General features: G+C 50.1%; 2 protein-coding genes across 4 annotated transcripts; one reads left to right on the plus strand and one right to left on the minus strand.

Moving 5' to 3' along the window:
- Positions 1-42: 42 nt before the first annotated feature.
- On the minus strand, positions 43-17,384 carry LOC143837500 (myotubularin-related protein 9-like). 3 transcript variants are annotated; one of them, XM_077337413.1, is made up of 12 exons: positions 17,172-17,384; positions 13,744-14,011; positions 12,999-13,058; positions 10,554-10,665; positions 7,660-7,785; positions 6,654-6,827; positions 5,729-5,946; positions 4,522-4,683; positions 3,555-3,696; positions 3,088-3,308; positions 2,114-2,256; positions 43-1,384 (listed from the first exon to the last, which is right to left on the minus strand). In XM_077337413.1, the coding sequence occupies exons 2-12, from the start codon at positions 13,938-13,940 to the stop codon at positions 1,212-1,214; spliced, it is 1,728 nt and encodes a 575-aa protein (XP_077193528.1). In that variant the 5' UTR covers positions 13,941-14,011; positions 17,172-17,384; the 3' UTR covers positions 43-1,211. The 3 variants fall into 3 exon arrangements, with proteins under 3 accessions (XP_077193528.1, XP_077193529.1, XP_077193530.1); XM_077337414.1 differs by lacking the exon at positions 17,172-17,384 and adding an exon at positions 17,002-17,022; XM_077337415.1 differs by lacking the exon at positions 12,999-13,058.
- A 4,471-nt stretch (positions 17,385-21,855) lies between these two features.
- On the plus strand, positions 21,856-27,198 carry FAM167B (family with sequence similarity 167 member B). Its single transcript, XM_077337431.1, is given in 4 exon segments — positions 21,856-22,214; positions 22,271-22,305; positions 22,307-22,360; positions 24,623-27,198. Coding segments are annotated over 4 exon segments (588 nt in total). The 5' UTR covers positions 21,856-21,979; the 3' UTR covers positions 24,887-27,198.
- The last annotated feature ends 674 nt before the right edge of the window (positions 27,199-27,872 follow it).

The raw sequence follows: 27,872 nt of genomic DNA on the forward strand, positions 1-27,872 counted from the left end.
GTGACTTCTGAATAAAATGATTTCAAGGATCTGTGACCGAAACAGCAAAAAGAACAGTAACTTTTATTTTCTCCCAAGGATTGGGGAAGAAGGTGGTTCAGAAAATAGGATAGAAACTATTTACAGGTATAACACGGTCTTGTGAGGCCATTTGTTTCTAAGGTTACTGCTGATAATTAGGTAGCAGTTAGAAGCCACATTTTTATTCCTGAGGTGATTATTGGCCTTCCTTCCACCTCAGAAACTGTGTTTTATATTAATTTTCCTCAGAAATTAAGGCTTTGAGACAGCTGTGCTCTCTTTCCTCAAGCAAGCCTGTTACACCGCAAAATGCAAATCCAAAGCCTTTGGGAGACAGGTTCTCTTCCAACTAAATGCCGGCGATACAAACCCTGTCTCCGCCTATGGCATTAGTTTAGCCTGCTTACGAACCAGGACAACTCTCAGACAATCCCTCCAATCTCCCTTTTGCTGAAGGTTCAGGCCCTTATTTGATCTAACAGTTAAACAGCTTTTCCCCCTTCTCACTCCCCCTCCCTCACACAAAAAAATCAGACTCCTCTAGCCCTTTCAGGGATCCTGATTGGCTGCTAGCTGCTCTGCTTCCCTAGCAAACAGGATTAAGGGATTGGTGTTTTTAAGGAAGGGGCAGAACCTTTGCCCCATCTGCCAGTCTCACCCAATATACAGACAAAGCAAAAGTCCACAGGTAAGGGGAAACAGTTGCTTTTGCATGCAGGAAGTTCCAGGATAACTCCCAGAACCTCCCACCTGAGATGCTAGAGAACTATTGTCAAAGTACTGGGTTAAGCAGACCAGTGGTCTGGCTCACTTATTAACCAGGTTCAGATGTCCAAATCAGTTGTAGCCCTGTGGAGTTGTGGCACGGTAGTTTAGTTTCTTCATTTTTCAGAAGTTACTATGAGGGGGAAAGTCCATACTGGCTTGCCCATCGGCCAGAGTTGTTCCAAGCCCAGAGATTGGCTTTCTGGATTTAAAACCACAGCCTACACAGATAACTTGCTCTTGTACTGTATATAGCTAGCTGGCAAGCTTGGCTAGAAGAATCCAGAAGCTGGGATGGATTGTACACATCCACACAGAGCAGGTTAAGCTCACGGCCTGGCTTGTGTGACCAGTGCCAAAGTCTCTAATATGCTTTTGAGAGCTTCTTTGTTCGAGATAGGAAGCACAGCAGGCTGTGGGAAATGTTAGGTCTCCAGGGACTGGGTTTCTGCTCCTGAATTGGCCTGTGCTGTCATCTGCTCGTGTGGAGCGTCACTCGTTTGTTCCATGTAGACTTTTCTGTTTCTTGCTATTTTCTGGATTTCTGCCCATGCTTCATCTAGATAGTGGGATGGACGGATCCAGCGGAGGAATAAACCTGCAGAAAACATTGTGGTTAGAAGGACACTTCCCCATCACCACCATTTTCAAAAGAGAGCAGTTAGTTTTCCTCATTCCCCAGTGTGAGTGTTGATGGCCTTCAAGGATCCCATCCTATAAGCCCTGGAAGGGAACAATCAGGTGAATGCAAGAAGGGAATAGTATTACCAGAGGTGCTGTTTCGGGGAGCAGCAGGGAATTTAATGGTCCACATCTGGTAAGGCACAAAATGTATACAAAACTGGCCCAAACTCCAGAACCTCATATTAGGAAAGATGGGCTTACAAATATTTTAAATGGTTTGATAATCTGATGTCTCTAGCAGTTGCAGAGCCTTAAATTGCTCTCACAAGCCTCTTGGTTTGCAATGAATTTGTTTTTTTCATATGGTTTCATGGTTACATCTGTGAAAGCAAAACTTAACAGTAGAAATCCTTTCCGAAGGCAATTATGCAAGTTTAATCCTGATGATCACAGGAAAGCGTTCGGAAGCCCGTGTCAAGCTTCTGTCAAGTTCCCAATAAGCAGATCCGTTGTAAAAAAGAAATCTCATTATTGAAGAAAATGATGAACAAAAGCAAAGATTTCCCTTGCTAGAACTAAAGAGCAAGACTACAAGCAAAAACCTCTTTGTTACCTTCGCAACTCCTCTCCTCAATTTGAATCGATATGCTAATTAACATGCCAGGCTTAAGAAAGGGTGGCATAGAGTTAAAGGGCATCATACCTTGCCAGAGCAATATACTCTGGGGCTCCACTGATGGCCAGATGACCAGGGGGTTGCATGCATACAGTGGATTCCTGTATTTGTCTCCGCGGTTCAGCCAGGGCCAGAGAGCATGAGTCTTTTCCTTCACTTCACAGAGCTTCCTGCAGGGGAAGACAACCCAAAATTTTGGCAAAATAACTCTGTTTGTGCTGGCCATCTCACATTCAGCAACTGCCAGGTGTATCTTTTTTTTGGGGGGGGGGAAGTGCCCTGGCGGAGATCATTCTGGTTAACCTAGTCTCATCAGATCTTGGAAACTACGCAGAGTCCCCCTTGGGCAGTATTTGGATGGGAGGCAGTCGCTAAACATAGGCTGGCAATGGCAACCGCCCCTGAATCTCTCTTGCTTTGAAAACCTTAAAGGTAAAGGTAAAGGTATCCCCTGTGCAAGCACTGGGTCATGTCTGACCCTTGGGGTGACGCCCTCCAGCGTTTTCATGGCAGACTCAATACGGGGTGGTTTGCCAGTGCCTTCCCCAGTCATTACCGTTTTACCCCCCAGCAAGCTGGGTACTCATTTTACCAACCTCAGAAGAATGGAAGGCTGAGCCAACCTCGAGCCGGCTGCCGGGATTGAATTCCCAGCCTCATGGGAAGAGCTTTCAGACTGCATGTCTGCTGCCTTACCACTCTGAGCCCCAAGAGGCTCATGAAACCTTATGCGGTTGTTAGTTGTGAAATGATGACAAAAAAAATGGGGCAGTCCATGATGCAGGGGCTACACCAAAGAAGGCCAAGAATGCGAGCCCCAGATTCTGCACAGCTTTTGTTCGAGGGGTTGAACGGGACTCGGAAGATTACTGGCCGGGAAGGCTACAAAAGCAGACATTCCCCAAGCCTCATGGGTCGTACCAAGGGGCCATCAATCCAACTCAGCCCCTCCCTCTCCCAGGGACTTCCCAGGAGCATTAGCCCACCTGGCCCCTCCTCACCTTTCTCGCTCATTATTGCACAGGAACGTGCCGTAGGGCGAGGCGTAGCTGTGCTCAAAGAGGGTCAGCAGGAGGCGCTCGCTGAACTCCAGGGAGAAGGGGAACTGTCGCCCGAGTTGCCAGACACAGTCGAGGAAGAGGAGGAACATGGGAGCCTCCTGCTTGAGGCGGGCGTGGGAATAGGCCGAGCGGGCACAGCGCAGGGAGAACGGGTGACCGGCCTGTGAAAAGCAGGGGAGAGGTGCATTACAGAGCTGGCTCTTCCTGAGAGAATGGACTAGGCTGGTGAAGAAAAATCATGCAGCCCAGGGAGATGGTCACTGCATCCATTTCAGACAATCCCAGGTTTTGTTTTCTTTTTTAAAAGGCATGTTGCTAGTCCTCATGGCTATAGGGATACACACTGGATACAGCCGTCCTCCGATATGTCCCCAGTTCTTTACCTTTAATTTAAAAAAGATAGATACCTGGATCCATTCCCGTTCTATCAGCTCCTGGAAGCCAGCCAGAGTCCTGCACTCAGGATCCAGGATGATCTGAGCAAGCGCCGTCACCAGTAGGGTGGTGTCCGTCCCCTCGGGGCCATGCACCAGGACGCAAGCCTCTTCTCTGAAAGCAAACCACAGTATTGATGCCCGACACTGCCTTCCGAAGAGCTCCAGCTAGAGCCTGTGGCTGGGGAAATGCCAATCTCCCCTCATAAGAATCTTTCTGGAGAGTGGTGAGTGCAAGTGGTCTTCTCAGTCCATCTAGCTATCGGTTCCTAATAATGTGACTCCACCCTGTTGTCCCGAACCAATGCTGGTCTGTCGCAGGAGAGAGAAAACTGAGACATACTTTATTAAAAAGTTCACTGTTTATTGTCTCCAAGAGGGTACATCTGAAAACATTGTGATAGAAAAATCTACTGCTAAGAACAACTGGTTCGACCAGCCCTAGGATACATATAGACCCTGCCCTTCCCCCGTCACCGCATTTTTTCCCCTGCCATTTGTTATTCCCACGGCAGAAAGGCTTTTATCTTCAAAGAAACAGTCACAACAAAGCAAAAGCTACGGTTTTAATACTAGTGGCCAAAAGACAAGAACATGCAGAACAAGAGAGGACATTGTGAAGGACACACTCTGCATCCTAGGAACAAGCTACAGTGTGTGTTGAGAGATGTACAAGAAGGGGAAGACAGAAAACAGGAAACAAGAGTTCAGCCCAATGTCTCCTAGGTGTGCCTTCGATCGGAATATATGGCATGACACGACAACATTATTTGGGTCCACCCCACAACTTAAGAGCTCAGAATTGGAGGGTGTGCTCCCTCCAGAGCTTTGACTATGGCCCCATCTCCTTTTATACTCTCAGAAGTCCTTGCCCTCCTAGAAGCCATTCTGAACCTAGTTTCGATCCTGCTGGTGCTCCCAAGAAGAGCTGGTGACTTACCTGTCCAGGCACTGTGCCGCAAGACAGGCAGTGTTCAGCGCCTCCTTGACGTGGGACAACCACTTAGAGGCTTCCAGCTTAGCCAGCCAGCGGTCCATGCTGTTGGAAGGATCGAGACACGCCTCCACCAGCCTGGTGAAGCTTTCCTGTAGGGGACGGCCCCTGCAAAAGAGGAAGAGACTCAGGGACGACGGTCAGGGAGGGTGGGCTTCTAGGTGCCTTCTAGGGGAAAAGTACTTTGGAAAGACAGGTGTGAAAGCCAAAGCTCGGCTGCTGTTGAGCTGTCTTGGATTTGCATGCTTGGGCTCAAGTGGTGAACTCCCTGCAGAAAGGGCCATGGTACAGAGACAGAGCATCTGCTTGGCATACAGAGGTCCAGTCCAGAGGATCAGCCAGCAGGTGATATGAAAGACCTCTCCCTAAGACACTGGAGAGCCACTGCCAGTCCACATAAACCATATTGACCGTGTCGGGCCAACAGTTCAATTTGTTAAAAGGCAGCTTTGTGTGTTAACTGCCTGATTACCAAAAAAGGGCTTTGCAGAGCTGTTCCTCCAGGCATAAGGTTGAGGCCCGGAAATGAATACCAAAGGAAACTGGGGCCTCCCTGCCTAAGAACCCCACTCATCAAGCATCAATCCACTCGCCATAAGTTTCCACCTCCCTAAAGTTTTTAGGTGGATTTTAATATAATTTAAAATGATAGAATGTTTTGATTGTGTAAAATATAATTTTGTATATTTTATCTTGCTGTTACATGCCCTGAGCCAACTGAGAAGGGTGGGCTATAGAAATAAATTTATCAACTTTTTTTACAGGGAGGAAGGTGCCACATGTCACCACAGCTCTGCTCCCCTCCCTTACCTGAGCTTTGTTGCAGTTAATTGTGTGAATCCCCTGCTTAGTATGGTTATAACCCCCACAGGTCCTGATCTAGGGAAATGCAAATGTGTGTTCACAGATTTGACTGTCCCTTTAACTTGCTAGGAAAATTCCACTGGGCCACTGCCCTAGGGACCTGGAAGCAGCCCACAGCAAGACCCAGCTTCCAGGGCCTTTCAGCTTAGATCTGTCCATCACCAAAGAAGGCAAGAGCTTGTGGACTCACCTGCCACTGGCTGGGTCCACACCAATGAGCACCTGCGGCAGTGGCAGCCACAACTGGCTCCTGGTTCTCCTGCACCCGTGGCAGATCCTGCCTGCTTACCTCTCCAGGGGCCGGTGCAGCCTCTTCCAGCGAGGGTAGGCAGCCCTGTGCTCTATGCCTCCGCCCATCACCTGGGCCTGCTTTGCTGCCTGTGCTGAACGGGTGTCCAGGATGAAACCGCGGTTCCCTTGCTCCAGCACTGCACCCAACAGCAGCTCGTCTTCCCAGCAGCGCTTCCGGTTTGGTCCGGTGAGAGGCTGGCCGCTGCGGAGCATCACCTGCCAGAGCAAAATGGCACATTGTGAAAGAGAAACATTCTGCATTCAGCTATGTCAAAATGAATCGTGTCTGCGTAATTCTCCCACTTTGTTAGTATCTCGTAGCATTGGTTCTCCATCTTCACTGTTACAAGTGAAAAAATTGGCCTTTGCCTGTCCTGTTATGGTTCGGATTAAATAATAGAATCCTAGATTTGGCAGGGGCCATACAGGCTATCTAGACTGACCCTCTGCTCAATGCAGGATCAGCTTCAAGCATCCATGACAGGTATCTGTCCAAGCACTGCTTGAAGACTGCCAGCGAGGGGAGCTCACCACCTCCTTCAGCAGCCAATTCCACTACGACTGAACATTTCTTTCCTGATATCTATCCAGTACCATTCTTGACATAGTTCAAATCCATTACTGGGGGTTCCTATAACAGGAACTGCCCCCTGCCCTCCTCCAAGGGACAACCGTTCAGATATTTCAAGAGAGCCATCATATTCCCTCTAAACCTCCTCTTCTCCAAGTCCCCCAGCCTTTCCTCATAGGGCTTGGTACTCAGGCCCCGGATCATCCTTATCGCTCTCCTCTGCACCCTCTCAGTTATGTCCACGCTGGTTTTTGTAGCACTACCACAAAGATTTGGCAGGGGGGGGGACGTGTCTGTAGAAAGAAAAAATTAAGAAAGAATTAAGAAAATGGTAGCAAAACGTCAGACTCACCGTCCCATTCTTCTTGTGATAATAGCTCAGGACAGGAAACCGTCGCCCCTGGCGGAAGCAGGCACTCTTCATCAAGGCTGCATCATCAACAGCAGCTGGCACCATAACCACTGGAGGGTAACTGGGGCAGACAGCAAAATCCTCGTTGACAGAAGAGAGCCTCCAGGTGCCTGTCTGGGAGAGAGGCTGGTGTCAAACTCACTCGTTGTTGCCTTGGCCGTACCAGGTAGTCTCAGGTCAGGGGAGGACTAGCAGGGGATGGGGAACAGCCTGCTCTGCCGGGGAGGAAACCTAGCATTAACTGCTTCTGGGATGCAGAATCCTATTCTACACCTAAACTTAAGAGAAGGGTTCCCCAAGGGGGGTGTCTGTGGGCACCAAAGACTCTGCCAAATTTTTTCATAAAGAGGATGGAGCCAGATGAAACTCCTGTCCGACAGGGCTTCTGACTGGCCACTGGAAATCCAATTGGCTGTGCAGATTAAAATAACATTACTTCAGTGATTTTATTCCTTTACACTTCGTAGGGATGCCAACTCCCAGGTGGAACCTGGGGATCTCCTGAAATGACCGCTTCATGAAGAAAATGGATGTTTTTGAGAGTAGACTTTATGGCATTGTACATCCCTGAGGTTTCTGTCCTCCCAAGCCTCCACCCCCAAATTTCCAGGTTTCCCATCCTGAATCCGACAACTCCTTGCCGGTTACCAGGGGGAACCTGGCTACCCCAATGCTTGGTTTTCCTCTGTGCAGATGTGTGGCTCTGCTTCCTGTGGCAGCCATTTTGTGGTTTGCTCTGCCTTCCGTGGTGGCCATTTTGTGACTGTGATTCCAAAGGAACTCAAAACGGTTGGGGACCCCTTCCCTAGATCCCGTTGAGGAAAGGATCACAGGATTTTGGCAGAGAACAAAATGTGTTGGGGGGTTTATAACTGTGCTTCGCCCAGCCCAGCCCTTTGATTTGCCATTGACCCACTCTGTTTTCCCACAATCAAGTCTCACTCACATCCGAGGCTATTTGCTGGTAGTATTTTTCAAGTAGGTAAAGTTGCCACCCATTTTCCAGCTTCATGCTTTGGGGTCTGTAGAAAAAGGGGTACGTCATCATGACGGACTCCACAGAGGAGAGGGCCTGGGGGGAAACAAAGAAGGTGTGTGAGTCCTGCAAACATCTGAGGCTGGCCTGTGGGCCTCCCCACACCTGTCCCAAGTCAAGAATGCAGTAAGGCAGTGGTGGGGATTGCTAGCAATGCACTAATTCCAACGGGCAGAAAGCAACACAAACACGCTTTCTAGCGTCTGGCCTACGATCCGGCAGCTCCAATTGTTGAAATGAGAGTTTTGTGGACCAGGTGACATGCTGGGAGGGCAGAACTGCCATGGCCACCAAAGCCAATGTGGGATTCTCCCATGTTCTCCTATTCCTGCTGTTTTGGTGGAGGTGTCTCCCTTGTTTCCATTGTGGCAGTAAACCACACAATGGTCTGATTCAGTAGAAGGTGACTTCCTGTGTTCAGGGATGTGTTTCAGTGTCCTTATGCCTCCTTGGGCAAACATGACTCCCTCTAGGAGGGCCTGCCACTCTCATGGGGACATACAAGGGACTTTAGTGTACAATGCTCTGAATCCCACCCCTGCACCTCTCTGGCCGTGGCTCCTGTGAGCGTTCCCAATGAGGCAGAACTGTTCCCAAGGAAGTTCCAATCCCTTGCAGCTCTCACAGAGTTTTCAAAGACAGGGTGGAATATAAATCCCCCCCAAAATAAAAAATAAAGGCCAATCAAAGAGCGAGTGGGCCTCGAGCTGAAAACCAGTTCCTTTGCTGCTGTTGTCCTGCCGCTGTTTGCTTTTCCAACAAGGAAACCGATAGGCAAACACAGTCTGCCTACTAGGGCCAGATAGAGCTGAGCAAACAAAAAGGAAAGCATGATGGGACCTTGCCGAAGCACCGGCCTCATCTTACCCGAGACACAGGCCGAGGCAAGCCCCTCTGTTTTGCAATGCCCCCGCCTCATTTAGATCGCCAACTTCCAGCAGAGGAGGCCAGATTCCCCAAAGAAAGCCCAATCTGCGCTGCAGAGGGGAAAGCTGCACTCTCAAACCCGTCAGGATACTGGACATTCAGGGAATGGCACTCCAGCATTCTAGTGGTTAAATAGAAGCTGCCCCAATTGACAAGGGTGGGGGAACTGCAGTGTGCGCTAACCCCAGGAGGCTCCCACACCTGCTACTTCCTCCAGTGGGGCAAGCAGCTGCTTCCTGGGGGAGCCTCAGTCAGGGTCATTGCAACATTCTGCCTCTTGCCACATCTCACTGGCACGGACACGGCTTTGGTTTTCTCCTCCTCGAGGGTTAGCAGAGTGGGAGAGGCAGATTCAGCCCAGGGGCAGCAGACCCTCTGCTCTAGGAGGATGGAGCATAAGCACTGTGCAGCTTCGATCATGAACTACATAGACCAGCGGTTCTCAACCTGGGGCTTGCGACCCCTCAAGGGGTTGTTCGGCTTTTCCTGGGGAGCTGCTGCGGTGGGAGGCAACATGGTGCTGGCTTCCCCCACGCTGCCTCGGTGAGCTCCAAGATGGCCCAGAGGAGGCCACTGCCATCGCTGTAGCTCCGCGACCCCTACAGCAGGAACGGCGGCGGTGCGCATGCATGTGTGCACTCATGTGCGCACACACTGCCACCACCCCTGCTGTAGGGGTCGCGGAGCTACAGCGGTTGAGATCCGCTGACATAGACTGAGGCTGGAACCCAGTGTGCAGGGGCCTAATCTGGATCAGAACTATGGCACTTTGGGAGAGGAGGTTTAGAACCCCCCCCCTGCCATGTCCCAAATATGAAATGGCTCCCAGCAGACCACTGTTTGCCCGGCTGGGGAAATGTGCATGCATCTGTCAGTACGTATAAGCTTTCCCCAGTCTGACTGGGAGACAATATGAAGCTTCTGCATGGGCCACGCCTGGGAGAAACAGCAGACTCCAGTTTTTGGTGAGGTCCTGGCCAACCTTCTGTCTCCCAAAGGCCCGGCTTAGAGATCCTGAGCCTGGCCCAAACCTCCAGCAGCTTACTTTGGGGGGCTTGGACTGGAAAGCACACAGCCCCTACCTTGATTTGGAAACCATCGCTTGCAGTCCCAACTTGGATCTGATATCATTTCATCTTTCTAAATGCCTTTTGTTAAAATGTTTTCCAAACAAAGATTAATCACATTCCTTTTGCTTAACTCTGACGATTTGGGACGGGCTTCATCCCAAATCTTCCCCTGGACGCCCATCCCCCACCCCCATTGAAGCTACTGCAAGGAACTCCTTCCTAGAAATGGGTCCTCAGGATGTTCAGTCTGCAAATAGAGAGGAGTGGGGGTGACAGCCTTCTTTAGCGGTCCTGCAAAGGCCCTTTCCCCAAGAGATATCAACAGATGTGGCTACTTATGACTGGAGCAGACCTTTGGCTCATGGAGTTCAGTGCTGTCTCCTGACTACTCTTGCCAACTTCCAGGTGAGGCCTGGAATTACAACGAATTCTCCAGACTACAAAGACATTCCCCTGGAGAAAATGGCTGCTGTGAAGGACCGACTCTATAGCACTACACACTACTGCAGTCTCTTCCATTCCCTTCCCAAAACCCACCCTCTCCAGGCTCCACTCTCAAGTCTCCAGGAATCCCCCAACTTGGAGTTGGCAACCTTATCTACGACTGGCTGGATTTCGAGCAGAGATGACTCTTTCCCCACACCCAGTTCCTGAGATACTTTCATAGTGCGGGATTGAACCAGGGACCTTCTGGCTCCTGCTGTACCACTGAGCCAGACTGGCTACAATTATGGGTGACCATTCTGCACATGTTCAGAAGTGTTTCTCTTCCATCAGTCAGCCACGTGGAAAGGACGTTCTGCTCACCTCAATGGAACTGGCAATGTTCAGGCATTCTTCCATGCCTGGGATTTCCAGGTGCAGAATCTTCAGGTCCTTGCACTTGAGAGTAATGGTGCCAGAAGCATTTGCAAGCCTGCTGGAAGACCATCAAGAGGAACAGCAGTGAGTGGGAGGGAGCAGGGCAGAGGGGGTGGGTCTCTTTCCTTATGCAGCAGTTGGAGAGCATCGGGTGTGAAACATGGCCACATACTCCTGCAATAGTGACTCATTGCCCTGCAGGGTGCGAGCTGAAGGACTCAAGCGCTTGCAAAGGAAGAGGTGATGGTTGGGGGGGGGGGGAGAATGAAAGTTGCGTCATTTTAAACCCTCTCTGGCTGCACAGTTGAAGCGGGCAGGAAATCACATGAGCTTTCTGGAGTAGGGGAGACAGAGAGAGTCAGAAAAAGTATAACAGGAAAAAACTCTTTCCTTGTACTTCTCCAATCCAGAGTAATTCATGCAGAATAACAACTGGCCCTCTGTTTTGTTTGGAGAGACTCACTGAGGTCTAGAAGCATGCATAAGCCGTAAAGAGGCATCTGAAGTGATTTTACTATCGTTTAACCCATCCTGATGATGGCCACGTGCACACAAAGAAAGGCAAACACCAGAAGGTAGCCCTGCAGGGCTTGTTCTGGAAGGTAAACAAAAAGGTTGGGACAAAGAAAAAGAAACCGAAATGTAACTATGCATGTAGTACAAAACATCAGTATAGAATTCAAAAACAACAATCCTGTGGTTAAGCACATAAGTGCCTAATCCCAATATAAAGACAAATGTCTATTTACATAAATGCCGGTTTAAAAGTACATATTGTCGTCATATGAAGGCATCTGGCCTACCTCAGTGGTATGTCAAACTGAGCACTCCATTAATTTAACAATAATATGCAGAAAACTGGCCATACATGGAATGGACCTTACTCACACTAAGATGTTTACCTGTGGAGTTAAGTGGGATTCAGTTTTCCTGAGATAGAACATGGGCATCAAGGTACAAAAATTGCCCATGGATCTTCTTAGGTCCAATCAGAAATCATAGAATCACAGAATCATAGAGTTGGAAGGGGCCATCTAGTCCAATCTTCACCTAACTACAGGATCAGCCTAGAGCAAGGGTAATCAAACTGCGGCCCTCCAGATGTCCATGGACTACAATTCCCAGGAGCCCTTGCCAGCATTCGCCAGCGAATGCTAGCAAGGGCTCCTGGGAATTGTAGTCCATGGACATCTGGAGGGCCGCAGTTTGACTACCCCTGGCCTAGAGCATCCATAAGGATCTGTCCAGCTGCTGCTTAAAGGCCACCAGTGAGGGGGAGCTCACCACTTCCTTAGGAAGCCGATGCCACTGCTGAACTACACTGACTGTGAACATTTTTTTTCTTAATATCTCTCCGATACCATTCCACACGTAGCTCCAATGTAGTGCTAAAGTACAACTTCTGATTGTATTATTAAATCATGTACTGATGTTTTGCACATTTGTACTATGTGCATGGTTTTATTTTATTTTTCATGTTTCAGCCTTTTTGTTTACCTTTCTCATGCGGTGTTGTTGTTCTGGAGGGTGCATCTATCTTGTCCCCTCCAATTAACAACAATATATATCTTATGTCTTGCTGAGCACTTATGCAAATTATGGCCTTCACTTCTCCTCTTATACCTGTATAAGGAAAAGGATAAGAAAAAAAATCTGGGATGGGAAAGGAAGGGGCCTAAAATATCCTCAGCTGGGCTGGGCCCTGCAGCTCCCTTTCCCAGGATTATGAATTTGAGGCCACTATCGATTTTCAGGCACCTCTTCACATGAATGCTCCTAACTATGGTCTTAATCTTAAATGTATAGATCTGTGGATATTTGAAGATTAGGGAAAGGTGCATTGTGCATACGAGTGCACTAGTACCAGGAAGACCAGTTTCAAATCTACACACTAACCATCAAGCATACTGGTTGTCCTGGGGCCAGTCCCTTCCTCATCTACCTCACAGGGTTGTTGTGAAGACAGAATGGACAGAACCATAGCCTTGAGCTCCTTGGTGGGATAAAACAAGGAAGATTGCCCAGAGGAGCCATGCTTCAAATTAAGCTCCCCCCCCAAAAAAAATTGTCCTTGCCCTAACCAGGATGTCCCAGGCCCATCAGCTCTTGAAAACTAAGCAGAGTCAACCCTGGTTAGTACTTGGATGGGACACCACCAAGGCAGTCTGGAGTGTCTATGCAGAGGTGGGCAATGGGACAAGCAAGTCAGTGCCAAGCAGGTGTGGGAAATGCAAGCTCCAGAAATTCTCAGTCAACTGAGTAAGCATCTCTGCAAGCTCAGTGGCGGGCAGGTGTGATAGAAGCCTCCGAGAGGCAAAGCAAAATTCTGAGTGACGCGCAATGAAGGGGGAAGGGAGGCTGGCAGGGCAGATAAAGGGTTAAAAGGCAAACCTGGTCTCTTGGAGGAAGCCGTTAGTCCGGGAGCTTTGATACCAGCTTAGATTCTGAACACTGGGGGGGGGCGGGGGAGTTTGGGCACAGGAAGGAAAGGAGAAGAGACGTTAGTAGCAGGTGTAAAGGGTAAGCCTTTGCCACCAAATTCAAAGGATCCCCTTGTTTGGGAAAACAAACAGCCCAGCACTTTTTCCACAGCCTACCACACAGACTCATAAAGGGTTGCAACCTCTCCCCGCTCTCTTGTGCCTTTCACAGGCAGCAGCCCGACCCAAAGAAATCAAGGAAAATGTCTGCAAGTCAGGCTGCTGTGAAAAGCAGCAAAGAATGCTGCAATACTGGAGGTGGAGAAAGTAGGATCATAGAGTTGGAAGGGACCTCCTGGGTCATCTAGTCCAACCCCCTGCCCTATGCAGGACACTCACAAGTAGTAAGTCAGCTGTTATTTTGGGGTACAGAGACCGAGCCTGCCTGCCAGAGGAGGAAGAGCTGGCCCCTTTCCTCTGTGCCTGAAGCAGAGGACTTCACTGTTTGACCCATGGGGAAGGTATACTCTGGCCCATCTGTCTGCTCGTGGCTACCTTGGCTTTGGAAAGGGTGAGTCCAGGCCGCTGCTACAAGCAAACACTTATACACCAAAATCTTCTTGGTCTCTGATGTGCTATTGGAACTAGAGTCTTCCTGATCCAATGAGACCAACACAGCTACCCTCTAACACTGTGGGGTGGGAGAAGGGAGTCACCTTTTCTCGACAGCGTCTATGTTGCGAATGAGGAGCCAGAGTTCCATCCGGCTCTGCTCCCTGTTTCCCTCTGCCTGGGATGACAGAAGGAGGTGGTGACTGGTGATGCAGAGGGTCCCTTTGACCGGCTTGAGTCCTGGGCTCGTGAGCACCACGTCGTTCACCTTGGCGGTCTTGATCAGCTCTGAGAACTCCATGGCTGGTGGGGGGTTTGCAGCGGAGCAGTGGTCCAGGAGGGCCCAGAGAGGGCTGCCCGAGCCAGAGGAACCTGTGGCAAAAGAGAGAGGTGACTGATGCTGGGGTTTTGTAAGGACAGGGCACATCTTCTCCTATAGCTGAACCTGAGTGTTGTAAGTGAATCTCTGTGTTGGAAGGATTGCTCTATGCAAGGCTGCTTAATGTTAGCACAGACTTTGATATGTCAGTGGAGAGCAATAGAGAATTTGCATGGGGGTAGATCAGGCTTTTCCAACCAGGGCTTCTTCATGGTCCTGGAAGGGTTTCATCAATTGGGTTGGAGTTAATTTTTTTTTTATATTAAATTTTGTTAAGCATTTCTCAGGGGGATATGACCTCCTCTCCTTCCCAAACTGGCCAATGATGGGCCTGGAAGGGGTGGGAAGGGGAGGGGATCCCAGGTGGGTGTCTACACAGCCATGCTTCCCAACCATATTCTGCACCATCACGCCACTTCTGGGGGTTCTCAAAGTCTGAGGAATGTTTCAGGGGTTCCTCAACAGTAAAAAGGTTGACAAAGGCTGGTAGAGAGAGAGGGTGCTTTCTGACCTTTCCTTTATCCACACTTGCTACTGTCGTTTTCTTACCCAGAATACTAGTCTCTCTCCCTCCCTCTCTTGCCCTTTGTCTACCACAAGGGCTGCACATGCCTTCTACAATCTCTTCTAATGCTAGCTTAAAAGAAGAATTGTTTCTTATATGCCGCTTTTCTCTATCCGAAGGAGTCTCAAAGTGGCTTCCAATCGCCTTCCCTTTCCTCTCCCCGCAACAGGCACCCTGTGAAGGAGGTGGGGCTGAGAGAGCCCTGATATTCCTGCTCGGTTAGAACAGCTTTATCAGTGCTGTGGCAAGCCCAAGGCTGCAGCAATAAAGCATTTGAGGGTTAAGTTTTAATTGTCAAAAGACTTTCTCTCTTGGTTTCCATGAACCGCCTATAAGCCAACATTTAGCAGAAGGGAAAGGAACAGGAACAGAGGGGCAGAGCAGCCCTTCAGGAGCGTTTTAAGGATTTGCAGGACCCCTAGCACCAGAACCAGTTTGAAGGATTTGTGAGGCCCTGGCAGAGTACAATTGGGACAGGAGCAGACACACTAGGGGCAGAGAGCCCCCCTGCCATAGTGGAAAGGGGTGTCACTCCAAGTGTCCTTAAAGAACGGAAAGGGGGAAGGAGAGAAGCTACAGCCCTGATCCAGGGGGGCAAAGGCACTGCGTGGGGCCCTTGATAGCAGGGCGCATAGCACGTGCTACATGGATAAAAAGCAGCCCTGCAGCTCTTGGGTGGTATTTCGCAGGCCTGGCCATTTGACCCCATGCCTTGCTGTGTACTTCTCTGTCGACTGCAATTCTGTATCATCTTGGAGGCTAGTTGCAGGCTTCACATTGCTCTGTACTCCACTCTGAAATCCAGCACTATCCCAATTTGCTATGGTTTTACATAAGAAGCCTTTAAATGAATTGAGATATTTATGTTCCAGAAAGAAAAGCGGAAACATATGGGAGGGAACGCTGATCAACATTGCTACAGCAAGGAGGGTGAAGAAGTTGGAGGAAGCAACTCTCACCTCTCCCCGCCCCCTCCACCAGCAGCCCTTGCTCTGTTCCTCTCTCTCCTTCACCTGTGCCAACACGAAAAGACTGGGGGGGGGGGAGCGCAGCGGCAAAAGGGCCAGTTTCTCTAGTGCTTTCACAATTTCAGGAGCCAAACTTCCACGTGAGTAAAACAGAACTTGTCAAACAGACTCTTTGCTTCGCTTCTTGTGTTTCGCTACCCCCCTCCAGTGAAAGATGTGCTCTTCTGAAGTAATCTCAAGCATAAATCAACTGAGCACATGATCCTTGCATAGAGACACAGCAAGAGGAAGTGGGTTGCAGGCAGAATAATTTCATCTCAGGTAGCCACACTGGGGGAGTTTTACAATTCTCCACTTTGCAGTTCTTCCCTTGGGGAAGGGGGTCTGTACTTGCCTTCACTTCACTGGGAAGAAAAGCTGCAAAGGCCAGGCAACACCCAAACTGCAAGGCAGGTTCCGAAATCCACAAAGGGAGGGGAGGGAGCATTTCCCTTCGCACAGATGGAGAGACGGGCAAACTTCTGCAGACTCCACATCTCCTTTATTTCTGTATGCCAGGCATTGGAGCAGGGCCAGAAAAGTAAGGGCAGCATTTAGAACGCTGCACTTTTAGACAATTCATAACATTCCGCATGCATCAGGGCAGCATGCACTGTGAGCTGCCAAGCCACAGGTCACCACATTATGACAAGCCAGCAGGTGCTTGACACGTTTGGCAATGCTGCCCAGTGAGCTGCAGCAGTTTTGTCAAGCTCTTGGTGGACTTCAGTGTACAGCTGGCCAAGTGACCAGAAAAATACGACGCACACATGTGCCTGCTGTTTGCCATGCTGCTTTTCTCTGTAGTCAAAGCCTGCCGAAATCTGCAGGCAAAGGGCTCCGGGAAGGTGTGGCTGCGTTTAGTTTGGCAGCCTCTACAACAGCCTTGCAAGGCTGGTCAGGATAAAAAGGAAGCTGAGCAACTTAGCAGGATCCTCCCCTCCCCCCCCCAGTAGGATTCAGGCAAAGACATTAATCAGGTTACTTAATCATGCATCAGACCACCCAACCATATAACCTTGTTCCTTCAGGAGTCACTGTGGCCCAATGGCTAGCACAGGGATTCCCAATGGTCACGTGGCCTTTCCCAGAAGTTTGGATGGCCACTGACATCACTAGATGTCACTGGGGGGGGGGGGGGCGATTCCCCTGTTGCTCTACAGGCCTGCGGGTCTCTTCTTCCACAATGGAAACGATAAAATGACCGATCGATCAACTGATCAATCGATTGGCTGGTTATGACATCTTACTTTCATGCCCACTTCTCTGAAGGGGCATGTCACCACTTTCAAGGTTCCTCCATGGTCAAAACGTTGGGTTTAACGTGCCAGGCTAGGTTTGGGGAGACCTGGGTTCAACACCCCCCCTCCCCATTCTGCCATGACTCGGGCACCCTCTTTCTCCAGCCTACCTTACAGGGCTGTGGTGAGGATGATGAACGAACAGAACAGCGAAGGAGAGACCCGCAGGACTAAAGGCACAGCCTCCTTCCCAAAAGCCAAGAATCGGAAGGGAGAATCACAAGAATCACGCGAATTGGGGGGCTCTGAGCGAGGTCCTCCGCCCCTTCCCCTCCCTTACCTTCCCGCCGACACCGCAGTCCCCTCCGGGCTCTCTCTCGCGGGGTGCAGCTCACCAATCGCTCCCTTCGGGCTCCAGGCGCACAAGCTGGGCGAGGAGCCGCCTGCGGGCGGGAGCGGCGGGGAGGACGCGCGGCCCCGGGCGGATGCGGGGCTTAAGGTCGCCCCTGTCTTCGGCTGCCGACGGCCTGAGCCTACGCGAGGCGCCGCGGAAGAGGCCAAGACTGGGGGTGGGGGGGGGGGCGGCGGCGGAGGGAGGAAGCCGAAAACGCGGCTCGGGAAGAGACGCGGCTGCAGCGCTGGAGGCGCCTGGCCAGCCGGAGATGCCGGGGGTGCCAGCTGCAGGGGGAGAAATTCCTGGGGGCTGGCGGGAGGAGAGCCCTGGGGAGGGCAGCGTTTGGGAAGAGGAGGGGTCGCAGCGGCTTGTGATGCCACAGATCTCAACCCTTTTTTGCCCACCGCCCTTTTAGGAGCTCTTCTCAGGTCTCACCGTCCCCTGCAGTTGGCTGGCTGCTTGAGCAATGAAATCGGCTTTTAAAAGGCCTAAAGTAACTAACTATACCCCACCTACCTTGCCTTATATATAGGCAAGACAGATTTCTAGAACATTTGGGCATGTGGGTTCATTTTTCCCCCCTTTCTCGGAAATAACGTCATGCATGCCAAAGGGTACGTCATTGGTTCAGTTACCAGGGCCCCCATAAACCCTTTGGGCTCCCCGTCTCACATTTTCCAGTCTGTGGTCCCCTTTACATGTGCCAGGGCCCCACAGAGGGCCATATAGCCCGCACTGAGAATAGCTGCCATAGTGTACACTCCTTGCCCCAAGCAGCTATTCTTTCTGGGGGAACTGGTCTCTGTCAGATATAGACCAGTTGTAATTCTGGGAGATCTCCAGGTCCATACCTGGAGGATGGCAACCAAGTTCCCTTGGTTTTCTGTGGGAAGGGCAGGGGCCTCACTCTTCAAGGCAAACCACATTTGCTATGCAGTGCTATGAAACCAAGGGGATGGAGCCCGGCAAGTCTTGGCATGCCCCCTCTGAAGTACATTGCAAGGGTGTTCAGGGTAACTTACTCTTAGGACTGCAGTCCTAGCCTTGCATTCCTAAGGAGAAGTACATCATGTGGAGGGTGTAACTCTACGTGTGTGTGTGTGTGTGAGAGAAAGAAAGAGTGATCTGCATCAGACCTTTGGTCTGTCAAGCAGCGTTCTTGCACATCCCCTACTGCCTGGTCCAGGGGTAGTCAAACTGCGGCCCTCCAGATGTCCATGGACTACAATTCCCAGGAGCCCCTGCCCGCAAACGCGGGCAGGGGCTCCTGGGAATTGTAGTCCATGGACATCTGGAGGGCCGCAGTTTGACTACCCCTGGCCTGGTCCTTTTAACTGGAAATGCTGGGAATTGAACCTGGGTCCCTCTCCAAGCCAAGCAGATGCTCTGCCTCTGAGCCACAGCCCAGCCCAGCGGATGTCCACAAACTGAAAATTGCCATTAAGGCCAAGCCCTGGCAGAGACAAAGGTCCAGCTTCAGAGAGCTGCAGCAGAGGGTCAGTGACGTTCTAAGCTGTTTTGAGTCCCAGCCGGGGGTAAAAGAAATGCAAATACCTGCCTCCACTTGTGCTTTTGAGCCTGCAGCAGTCAGCATCTCAGCCTTTGCACAACCAGGAGTTACCCACGAGAATCACTCGCGTGTGTGCCTCTTTGTTCAAATGTCTGCCCCTTCTGTGAAACACAGGTGTTTTGTTTTGTAAAGTTGGCTGTGCAAGTCCACACTAGGGTTCGGTCTGAAACATCACCCGCTGGACTGGTTTCCAGTGCCAAGGCCGGAATCAACCTGTGGGCATGTGCCTTCTTATCACCACAGAACTCTCACAATTGGCTGCAGCCCTACATAAGTGGAGGGACTGCTTCTTCTTCTACAGGCCGGAACGGCTGAACTTTTCTATGTGGCAACTGTGTGCTAGGCCAGATCTTAAGATAGCTCGCATGGGTGCTCTTTCCCTGGGGAGAGAATATTTGTGTGCCTGTCCGTTGGGTGGAAAAAGAGGCATGAAAGTTCTAGATCTGTACTTCATGGAGATACAGGCTGGAGAAGAGGAGCATCGCCTTTTTTACTGGCTCCATCCCTGTGCCTTTCTCTTACGAGGAAAATTGCAATCCTAGACATGTCCATGCATGTTGGCAGAATGCCTTTTGGAAATCCATTGCAGAGATAGTGAAAGGCTGCCCTTCTTTAAGATCCTCAGGGGCTCCTGGAAGGGATCTTGTTTTCATATCAGCCGGGACAGCCAACCTCTCCAGAGTGTTAGTAAGGCTGGAAAATTTCAATTTCACGGACCTTTGATTATCAGTTTATAGCAGGGAGGGTTAGAAGGGAACTAGGGCCAAAAGCCTTGGATGGATAGATGAACTAGGGCCAAAAGCCCCGGATGATCTCCCGAGGCCCTGTTAATACTCATCGTATCCCTGTCCAGTCCCGAATGTCTGTTCCACCTTAAATGCAATGCAGTGGTGCAGCAGCAGCAACAACAAATAAGTTTTAAAATGACCTGGCCAGCTGCCCCAAGGCCCAGCTGGAGATACGTGACCAATGAGTGCTCTTGCTAGGCCCTACGTGGAGCTCCTCATGGGAGCTGTAGCACTTCAGCAGGCCTCTGTGGTTCATGCCTGCCAGCTGGGTGTGGGATTTCCATGACCCTCCCCTGTCTGGGGGGAGCAGAAATCAACCTTTCTGGTCCATTTTGCAAACTAGCCTGGCCAGAGCTTTCTGTCTCAGATAACTGCATTGGATTCCCCAGAATGCTGTAGTTGTCTTACATCCCAGTCTGGGGTTTGTGTTCAGGGATTTCTCCCACCTTCCCACAGGGCCAGGTTGGTGAGTCTGTGGCAGCAAAATAAAAAGGAATCAGTTCAGTAGCACCAGAAAGGCCAAGCATAGTGTTAGAAGCAATGCCCCTAAGGTTGGGTTCTCCATGTACACTATATGGTAGCATATCTAGGGCAGGGCAGCCAGGGCACATGTCCTGGGGTCCAGTTGAGGGGAGCGGCAGGTACAGGAGCTGAGCCAGGACAATGGGGAAAGCTGTGGAGATGGGCAGGCCTGCCAAGGTCACCCCTCTGGCTCTGCACCTATGCTCCCTTGCAGCCTCTCACAGCTGACCTCCACCCCACTGCAGGTACCTTCTCAAGGCCGGGCCCCAGTTTATGCCGTTTCCATTTTTACAACAGGAGCAAGGGCTGGTGCAACAAGGCCAAACACAGTTTGCAGCTGGAAGAGCCAGGGGTGCCTGGCTTCTCTGTAGTGCTTCTGGACATGTCGCTGGTCTGCTATTCACCAAGCCCCATGCGCCATGCAGGACCAGGCATACTCAGCAGCTATGGTGCTGGAGGGCAAGGTTCAGGCGTTGGCAGCTGGGCCTGGCACAGGCACTGACAGCAACGGTGACCAGGTGCCTGCTGTCTCCCATCCACCATCAGCCAGAGCATGCAGCCAAGGATGCCTCACAGGAATCCCACGTCTACACCACCAAGCCCTACCCACCTGCCTGTCCTCATGTCACCAAGCCCCACCCACCTGCCCCCAATGCCAAATAGGCTGGGTACACTACTAAGCCTATAGTACTGTGCTTGGCACTTGTCAGTGTGAGTGGAACCCTTGTAAGGCACGGCTTGTTATTGGCTGCCCTCATTCAACTGAAAGGATTCTGACACCCACCCATGTGCTTGAGGAAGGCAGGAGGGGCCTTTTCCTAGCAGGCCCTGGCCAGGAATAACTCCCATCTCATCCAGCTGCAAATTGACCAGGCAGCAAGGCCCCTCCTGTCTCCTAGCCCAGTGGTCCCCAACCTTTTTATCCCCGGGGACCACTCAACGGGGACCACTCAACGCCTTTTACTGAGGCCCGGTGTGGGGGGGGGGTAGTTTACTCCTCTACTCTCAACCACTGCCCTAACACTCTCTGATCGCTATGGTAATGTTTAAACATCCCTTCAAAATAAGATACAGACACGCCACAACAATGAACATAAGGAACATTTTATTTTCATGGAAATTTTAACTCATGAGAAGGCATCCTTCGGGGCCCACCTCCAATTAGTTGAAGGACCACATGTGGTCCGCGGCCCACAGGTTGGGGATCACTGTCCTAGCCGATAGGGGTGCCCCCAATCTCCTCCTAAAAGTCATCTAAGCTAAGGACTTCACATGTGGAAACATAAATCAGTAGATTGCCAAAGCAACCCTCAGCAATTTCTAAAACTATGGTAGCACTTTCCCCAGCCAACATGACCATGGGAAACGTTGCTGGTCACATGTTACATATGATCCACATGTATTTCGAAGAGCACTAGAGGTAACTGAAGAGCATTAAGCTACACTGAAGTTCATAAACAGCTGTTCTCTAACAAGTCAGCAGGTGGTGCTGGTGCTTTACTTTCCTGCGTTGTGTGTGGATAAAGGAAGGAATTTGTTTAATATAAAAGTGCCCTGAAGCCACCAAAGTGACCTTTCAACTCTGCCTCTATTTCATACTTGGGTGGAGGATCAATGTCCTTTCTCCACTGATACCAGTCAGGAAAAGAAGGAGTGCCAAGTGGGATAAATTACTTTACACTCTTTTTGGCTTGCAAGTCCTTGCTGAAACTTCCTTTCAAAGAACAGGGTGTCTCCTGCTAGCTGGAGACAATAATACTGTGGGTTTTTTTTTTTTTAAAGTCTCTGGATAATTAAAGTTCCTGCTTTTTTTTAAAACTCCAAGCGTTTTATTGTTCCCAGAATAAACAGCTTTTGTATATGCACGCACGCATATGCGCACATATATATATACCCAATCGAAAGGCTGTGAGTCAGTTTGTTATCTGCCCCTGAACACCTCTGCTATGTCCCTGGTGAGGTTCAAAGAGTTGGGGGAAGAGGAGCCCAATTCAGAGGAGGAGAACCTGGACAGCGTGAAGGCCTTGACGGCCAAGCTGAAGCTGCAAACACGCCGTCCTTCCTACCTGGAGTGGAAAGCCCGGGTGCAGAGCCCATCCTGGAGAAACAGCTTGAAGGATGGAGCCCTGAGAACTCTGCAAGAAAAACAGGCAGGAGAGGTGGAGGAGGAAAGGCCCCAGGGCCAGGAGACACTGAAGACCATTTGTGGGTTCCCCACCATTGATGATGCCTTGGAATGGCTCCGGGTGGAGCTGGTAAGTACTGATGGGACAGGGAAAGAAAGAACTTGGCCTCCCCAGGGCAGTGGAAAGGAGCCTGAGGTCTAAAAGGAAAAGTATGGAATTCCCCGACCCCAGACGCATGACAGTGTGAAGCTCCAAACAGGAGAATCACTCCTGTTGGTCCAGCCAAGCGTCACTTGATGTGTACTCCTCACCTTGCTGATGGTTAGCCAAAAGCTGGTTTCTGCTGCGGCAAAGAGTCCCGTGGCACTTAAACGAAAACATGTATTGTTTTAGAATCCTGGGGCACTGACACATGTATGTGTGAGCCAGAGGTTTCTGCCCCAGTGCATTCAGGATTGTTCTTTTGGCTGTAGCACACGAGCTCAGCTACCCCTCCTGGAATTTGTGTTGTGCTGGAGTGGCTAAGGATCTGAGCTCTGTTGCGTCCGATTCAAATCTCACCTCAGCCATGAGCGCACATGGTGGCTCTCTGCACCCTTCAATCCCCACCATCTCTACCCCGGTAGTGTGTGGATCATGATAACAATAATGCCAGGGTTCCATATAGGGTTGCTAGGAATATTGATGAGCTATTGAATGTGCTTTCATCATTCTGAAGCAGCATAGCCATTCGGATTGGGATTCTTTGCAACCATAATTTCTTGGGGTGGTCCTTGATGGATGAGAGTGAACACTTGCTCCAGTCACTTCACACCCCCTATGACACTCGGTTTCACAGCAGGCCTGCAGTGCAACAACCTTCCTCCTGTTTTACAGAAGGAAAGTTAAAACAGCTTGTTCGGAAAGCTGCAAAAAGTAAGGTGGGGGGCGCATTCTGATTGCGTTTTTCATTTATTTTAAAGCCCGCTCTTATTGGGGGAGAATAAAGATCAAAAATTAATGTATTAGAATGAGCACACAAAGTATCGATTAGCATCATTGGCATGAAGGAATTAAGGAATTAAAGCAGTTCCCGGTATCCACTGTTAATTTGCTGTTTTGGGTTTGCCACTTTCCTTTGTTTTTATTTCAAAAAACTCTGTCACCTTTCCACCTCATTCGGGGCTCCAAGGTGGCAAATCTTAAAATGCTTTGAACAGTTCGCTAATTAAAAACATACAGATATACAAACACAATTTAAAAGAGATGAAACATACTAGAAATATCAAAATGTAAACATACGTGGTACCTTGGTGTTGTATGTGTAGCTTACTCATGGAGTTTAATAGGCAAGATATTTTCAGAAGTGGTTTGCCATAGCTAGCCTTTGCAAGGCAGGCCTGGATTAGGGACGCCAAATATTAGGGACGCCAATCCCCAGGTTGAATTTGGGGATCCTCTGGAATTATAGCTCATCTCCAGGTGACAGAGTTCAGTTCCCCTATAGAAAATGGCTGCTTTGGAGGGTGGGCTCTATAGCAGTGGTCCCCAACCTTTTTATCACCAGGGACCACTCAACGCCAGGGACCACTCACCGGGGACCACTCAACGCCTTTTACTGAGGCCCGGTGTGGGGGGTAGTTTACTCCTCTACTCTCAACCACTGCCCTAGCGCTCTCTGATCGCTATGGTAATGTTTAAACATCCCTTCAAAATAAGATACAGACACGCCACAACAATGAACATAAGGAACATTTTATTTTCATGGAAATTTTAACTCATGACAATGACAAATCAGTGGGAACCCTGAGCTGGTTTCTCTGCAACGAGATAGTCCCATCTGGGAGTGATGGGAGACAATGACGCCCAAAGTGTGTTGTAGGGGGCTGGGGGGGGATGAAGTAAAGGGCCGGGGGGGGGGGAGAAGGCGTCCTTCGGGGCCCACCTCCAATTAGACGAAGGACCACATGTGGTCCCCGGCCCACAGGTTGGGGATCGCTACTCTATAGCATGAAACTTCACTGAGGACCTCAAATCCCAGCCACTCCCAGCTCCACCCCCAAAGTCTCCAGGTATTTCCTAACCCAGAGCTGGCAACCCCAGCAACTACTCACCAGGGATGACCCTGCTTAGCCTGAGGTAATCATGCTTCCCGGGGCCATCTAACGTGCCTAAAAACACACAGGCAGAGAAGGGCTGAATAGAACCCGTGAGGGGACATCAAACAAAAGAAAAATAACCAGCTTGGCATGCCCAAATCAATTTAACAGTGATTTCTATGCTTGTATTTTGTCATGCCTTAATGTGGTTTTGTTGTGGCTGGGTGAGGTTTGGGAAAATGTTATTTCTGCCTGGAACCGACCCAGCTATGCAGCTCTTCCAACCTCACCCTCTTTCCCCACTCTTCTCCAGCGGGAGATGAAGGCCCTGGACCACCAGCTGGCCCGGCAACTGATGGGCCTGCGGGGCCAGATTCACCGGCTGAAGGTGGAGCAGGCCTGCCACCAACACAAGGAGATGCTGGACGACGCCACCTTTGGGCTGGAGGACTGCGAAGAGGACTCCGACCTGCTGTGCAACATCCCACCCAAGGCCGCCTTCCTGCTCTCCATGCCCCTCAAACACATTGGGGTCACGCGCATGAATATCAACTCGCGCCGTTTCTCCCTCTGCTAAGGGGCCCAGGCTTCTTTGAGCCTCACATGCTTTCTCAATCCAAGCCAACCAGGTGACTGCTAGGGGTAGCATGAGGTGGAAGGCCTTGATACACTGCGAAAGTTCCATTCCCACCCATGGGAGGCAACTAGCCTCCTTTCCTGGGCTTGGACCAGCATCAGCCTGTGGCCTTGTTTGGGGTGACAAAATAGCTTGACCTGGGCCTTTCCCCTCTCCACTGACGCCAACTTTAATGAAGGCAGGGCTTTCGTAGGGTCGCCATCTCCAGGTCAGGTAACACCTGCTGGTTTTGAGGGTGGAGGTTCTGGAGATCTTCCACTATTACAACTGAACTCCAGGTGACAGAGAGCAGTTCATCTGGAGACAATGGTTACTTTGGAAGGTGGACTTTATGCCATTGAATTTCCTCCCCTCCCCAAACCCCACCCCCCTCAGATTCCACCCCCTAAATCTCCAGGTATTTTGTAACCTGGAGCAGGCAACCCTAGAGAGGAAAGGCTTAACTGGATACAATGCCATCAAATCCACCCACCAAAGCTTCCATTTTCTTCACATCTCTGAGGTTGGAATACTGTGGGCCATTTCGCACGGCTTCAAAGTAGCAGAATGGTTGCTATTTGGAAACGCTACTAATTTGCCATAACCCACGACGTCGTAGACAATCTGCAACAATCCTGAAACCAATCAGCAAAAAGCGCTTCGTTGTGGCGCTTTCAGGGGAATCCAGAAAAGTGGATTCACCCTCCGGATAGCGATACACTCCTGCAACCAATCTGCAACAGTAGCGCTAAAGACCTGTGCGTTACCATTGTTGCTGGTTCTTCAAAGTCCCTCCCCCTGGCTCTCTCCTCCAAACTTCCGGCGAAGCGATCGCCATTTTTTTTTCTCCGAGCGAGCGGGGATAAACGCACCGGCGAGCCTCTTTCTGTTTAGAGGCTTCCCTGGCTTCAGTCCTTCACCTTTAGTCACTAAGCACAAACCACTGAAAAGCCCGTTTGCTGAAATAAAGTCCCTTTATTTTTTACAAATAAATTCAGCCGAAAATCGGGCCCGTGAGAGGGGGGGGGGGATTTTTTTTTTATCACTCGAGGCAGCGTGCAAACGATCATACAATCAAACGAAATCTCACATTAGGCAGCTGGATGGGTCTCTCCGTAGCAACGAATCTACCTAGATTCGTTGCTATGGGTCGTTTTTTTTTTTTTAAACCTTTCTTAAAGGGAAAGGGGCTGTTTGGGAGCATGCTAACGGCTGCCCATTGGCTGCTTGACGGCCAGGGGCGGGACGAGCTTGGCAATAGCGCTTCCTTTCTAGCGATTTCTGCCGAGACCGGAAGCCTGTGGGAAACGCTAAAAAACGCAACTGATTCCACTACAAAGGCAGGTATGCATAACGACGAATTCCACTATTTTAAATGGCGATTTTTCATTCCGCAAACAATTTGCAACAAAGATCCCTGTGCGAAAAGGCCCACAGGGATCTCCAGACCTCACCTTTAGGCTGGCAACCCTAATTTTGGGGAATGGGCTGTAGAGATGGTTTCTACCCAGGCCATCAGCAAATGCCTTGGTGGCACTTTGCGAGGGCTTTCCCGAAGAAAACATGGGACAAACTCCAAGAAAAACTGAGAAAGCAACAGCTGAAAAACAATACCATGTGCAATAAATAAAAGTGGGCATGTGGGGGGGGGGTTTGCCTCTCCGTTGCCTCCCATTTTGTGCTTTGTTTTGCTGAGTGAGGCCATTTAATAACTTTCCAAGAATCCTTCTCAACCTTTACACAGGTTGCTGTTGTATTCAGAATTGTGTGTTGTCCTCTCCTTTCACAGAACTGTAGCCAATTTTGGCTGCAGCTGGGCAGAATTCTGAATGCGAACATCTGTTTGTTCACAAATATAGAGGGGAGTGCTTGGTGAGCCAGCAGGCACACAGGATGGAGGGGGCCGGTATGAGCTCCAAAGCACTGCCAGTCTTCGAAAACCACAGCAGCCTTCTAGGCTGGTGGCTCATCACAGCTTTCTTTTTCTCTGGCCGGGTTCAAATTGTGCAAACAATACTCTGCAGTCGGCCCTCAGAACTTACTAGTCAAAACCCCACCTTCTAGGGCAGGGCTGTACAAAACCCTAAAGAGAAAGTTCCCTTCTGCAGCACAGCTCCTCCTCTCTCTCACTGGAATTTCACTGCCCATTTTTCTTACAGCATCAGCTGGGTTGCTAATTCCGTTCTAAATATCCTAGTACCATCAGAACGGCAGCTTGTGCACGTGCCTGATTGTCATTTTTTGCCGTCGTATGCCTATTAAAGCATGATGTTTCAGAGGCGCTGCTTGTCCCTGGCCTTCTTGACAAGGGTGCAAGGGATGGGGCTGGGCTTCTTATTGGAAACGTGGTGGGTTGTCCTCTACTCTGCGCACCATCATTTGTTCAGAGTTTCAAGGTACAAAGCTGATTGTCGCATTGCATTCAATGGCACATCTTTCCTGGCCTGCTTGAAAACTGGTGGAGGGTCAAGCTGCTATTTGACTTGGAAACCCAGAATTGTGCCTGGAATGCAGGGGGCTGGCTTAACTCATTTGGCTGCCCGACTTGGGAGTGTGCCACTAGAGGCTCCATGCCCAATCCTGAGGTGACCTAATTTTTTATCATTCATTCATTCATTCATTCATTCATTCATTCATTCATTCATTCATTCATTCATTCATTCATTCATTCATTCATTCATTCATTCATTCATTCACTGTCATCCCCTGATGCTCAGGGCGGTTTACATAAAAATCAGAAAACAGTACATGGAACTCAACTTTCCACAATAACAGTAACATTGAATTATAACAGAGGCCTTGGAGCCAGACAGCAGCTGCATGAATGGACACATGAGTGTTGCCAATTCTGGGGTGGGAAGATCCTGGGGAGAGCAGGGTTAGGGGAGGAGAGATACCTCAGTGTGGTATAATGCCATGGCATCCCCCCTCCAAGGCAGCCATTTCC

Source organism: Paroedura picta, chromosome 5, assembly GCF_049243985.1.
Source record: "Paroedura picta isolate Pp20150507F chromosome 5, Ppicta_v3.0, whole genome shotgun sequence".
Classification (NCBI taxonomy): Eukaryota; Metazoa; Chordata; class Lepidosauria; order Squamata; family Gekkonidae; genus Paroedura; species Paroedura picta.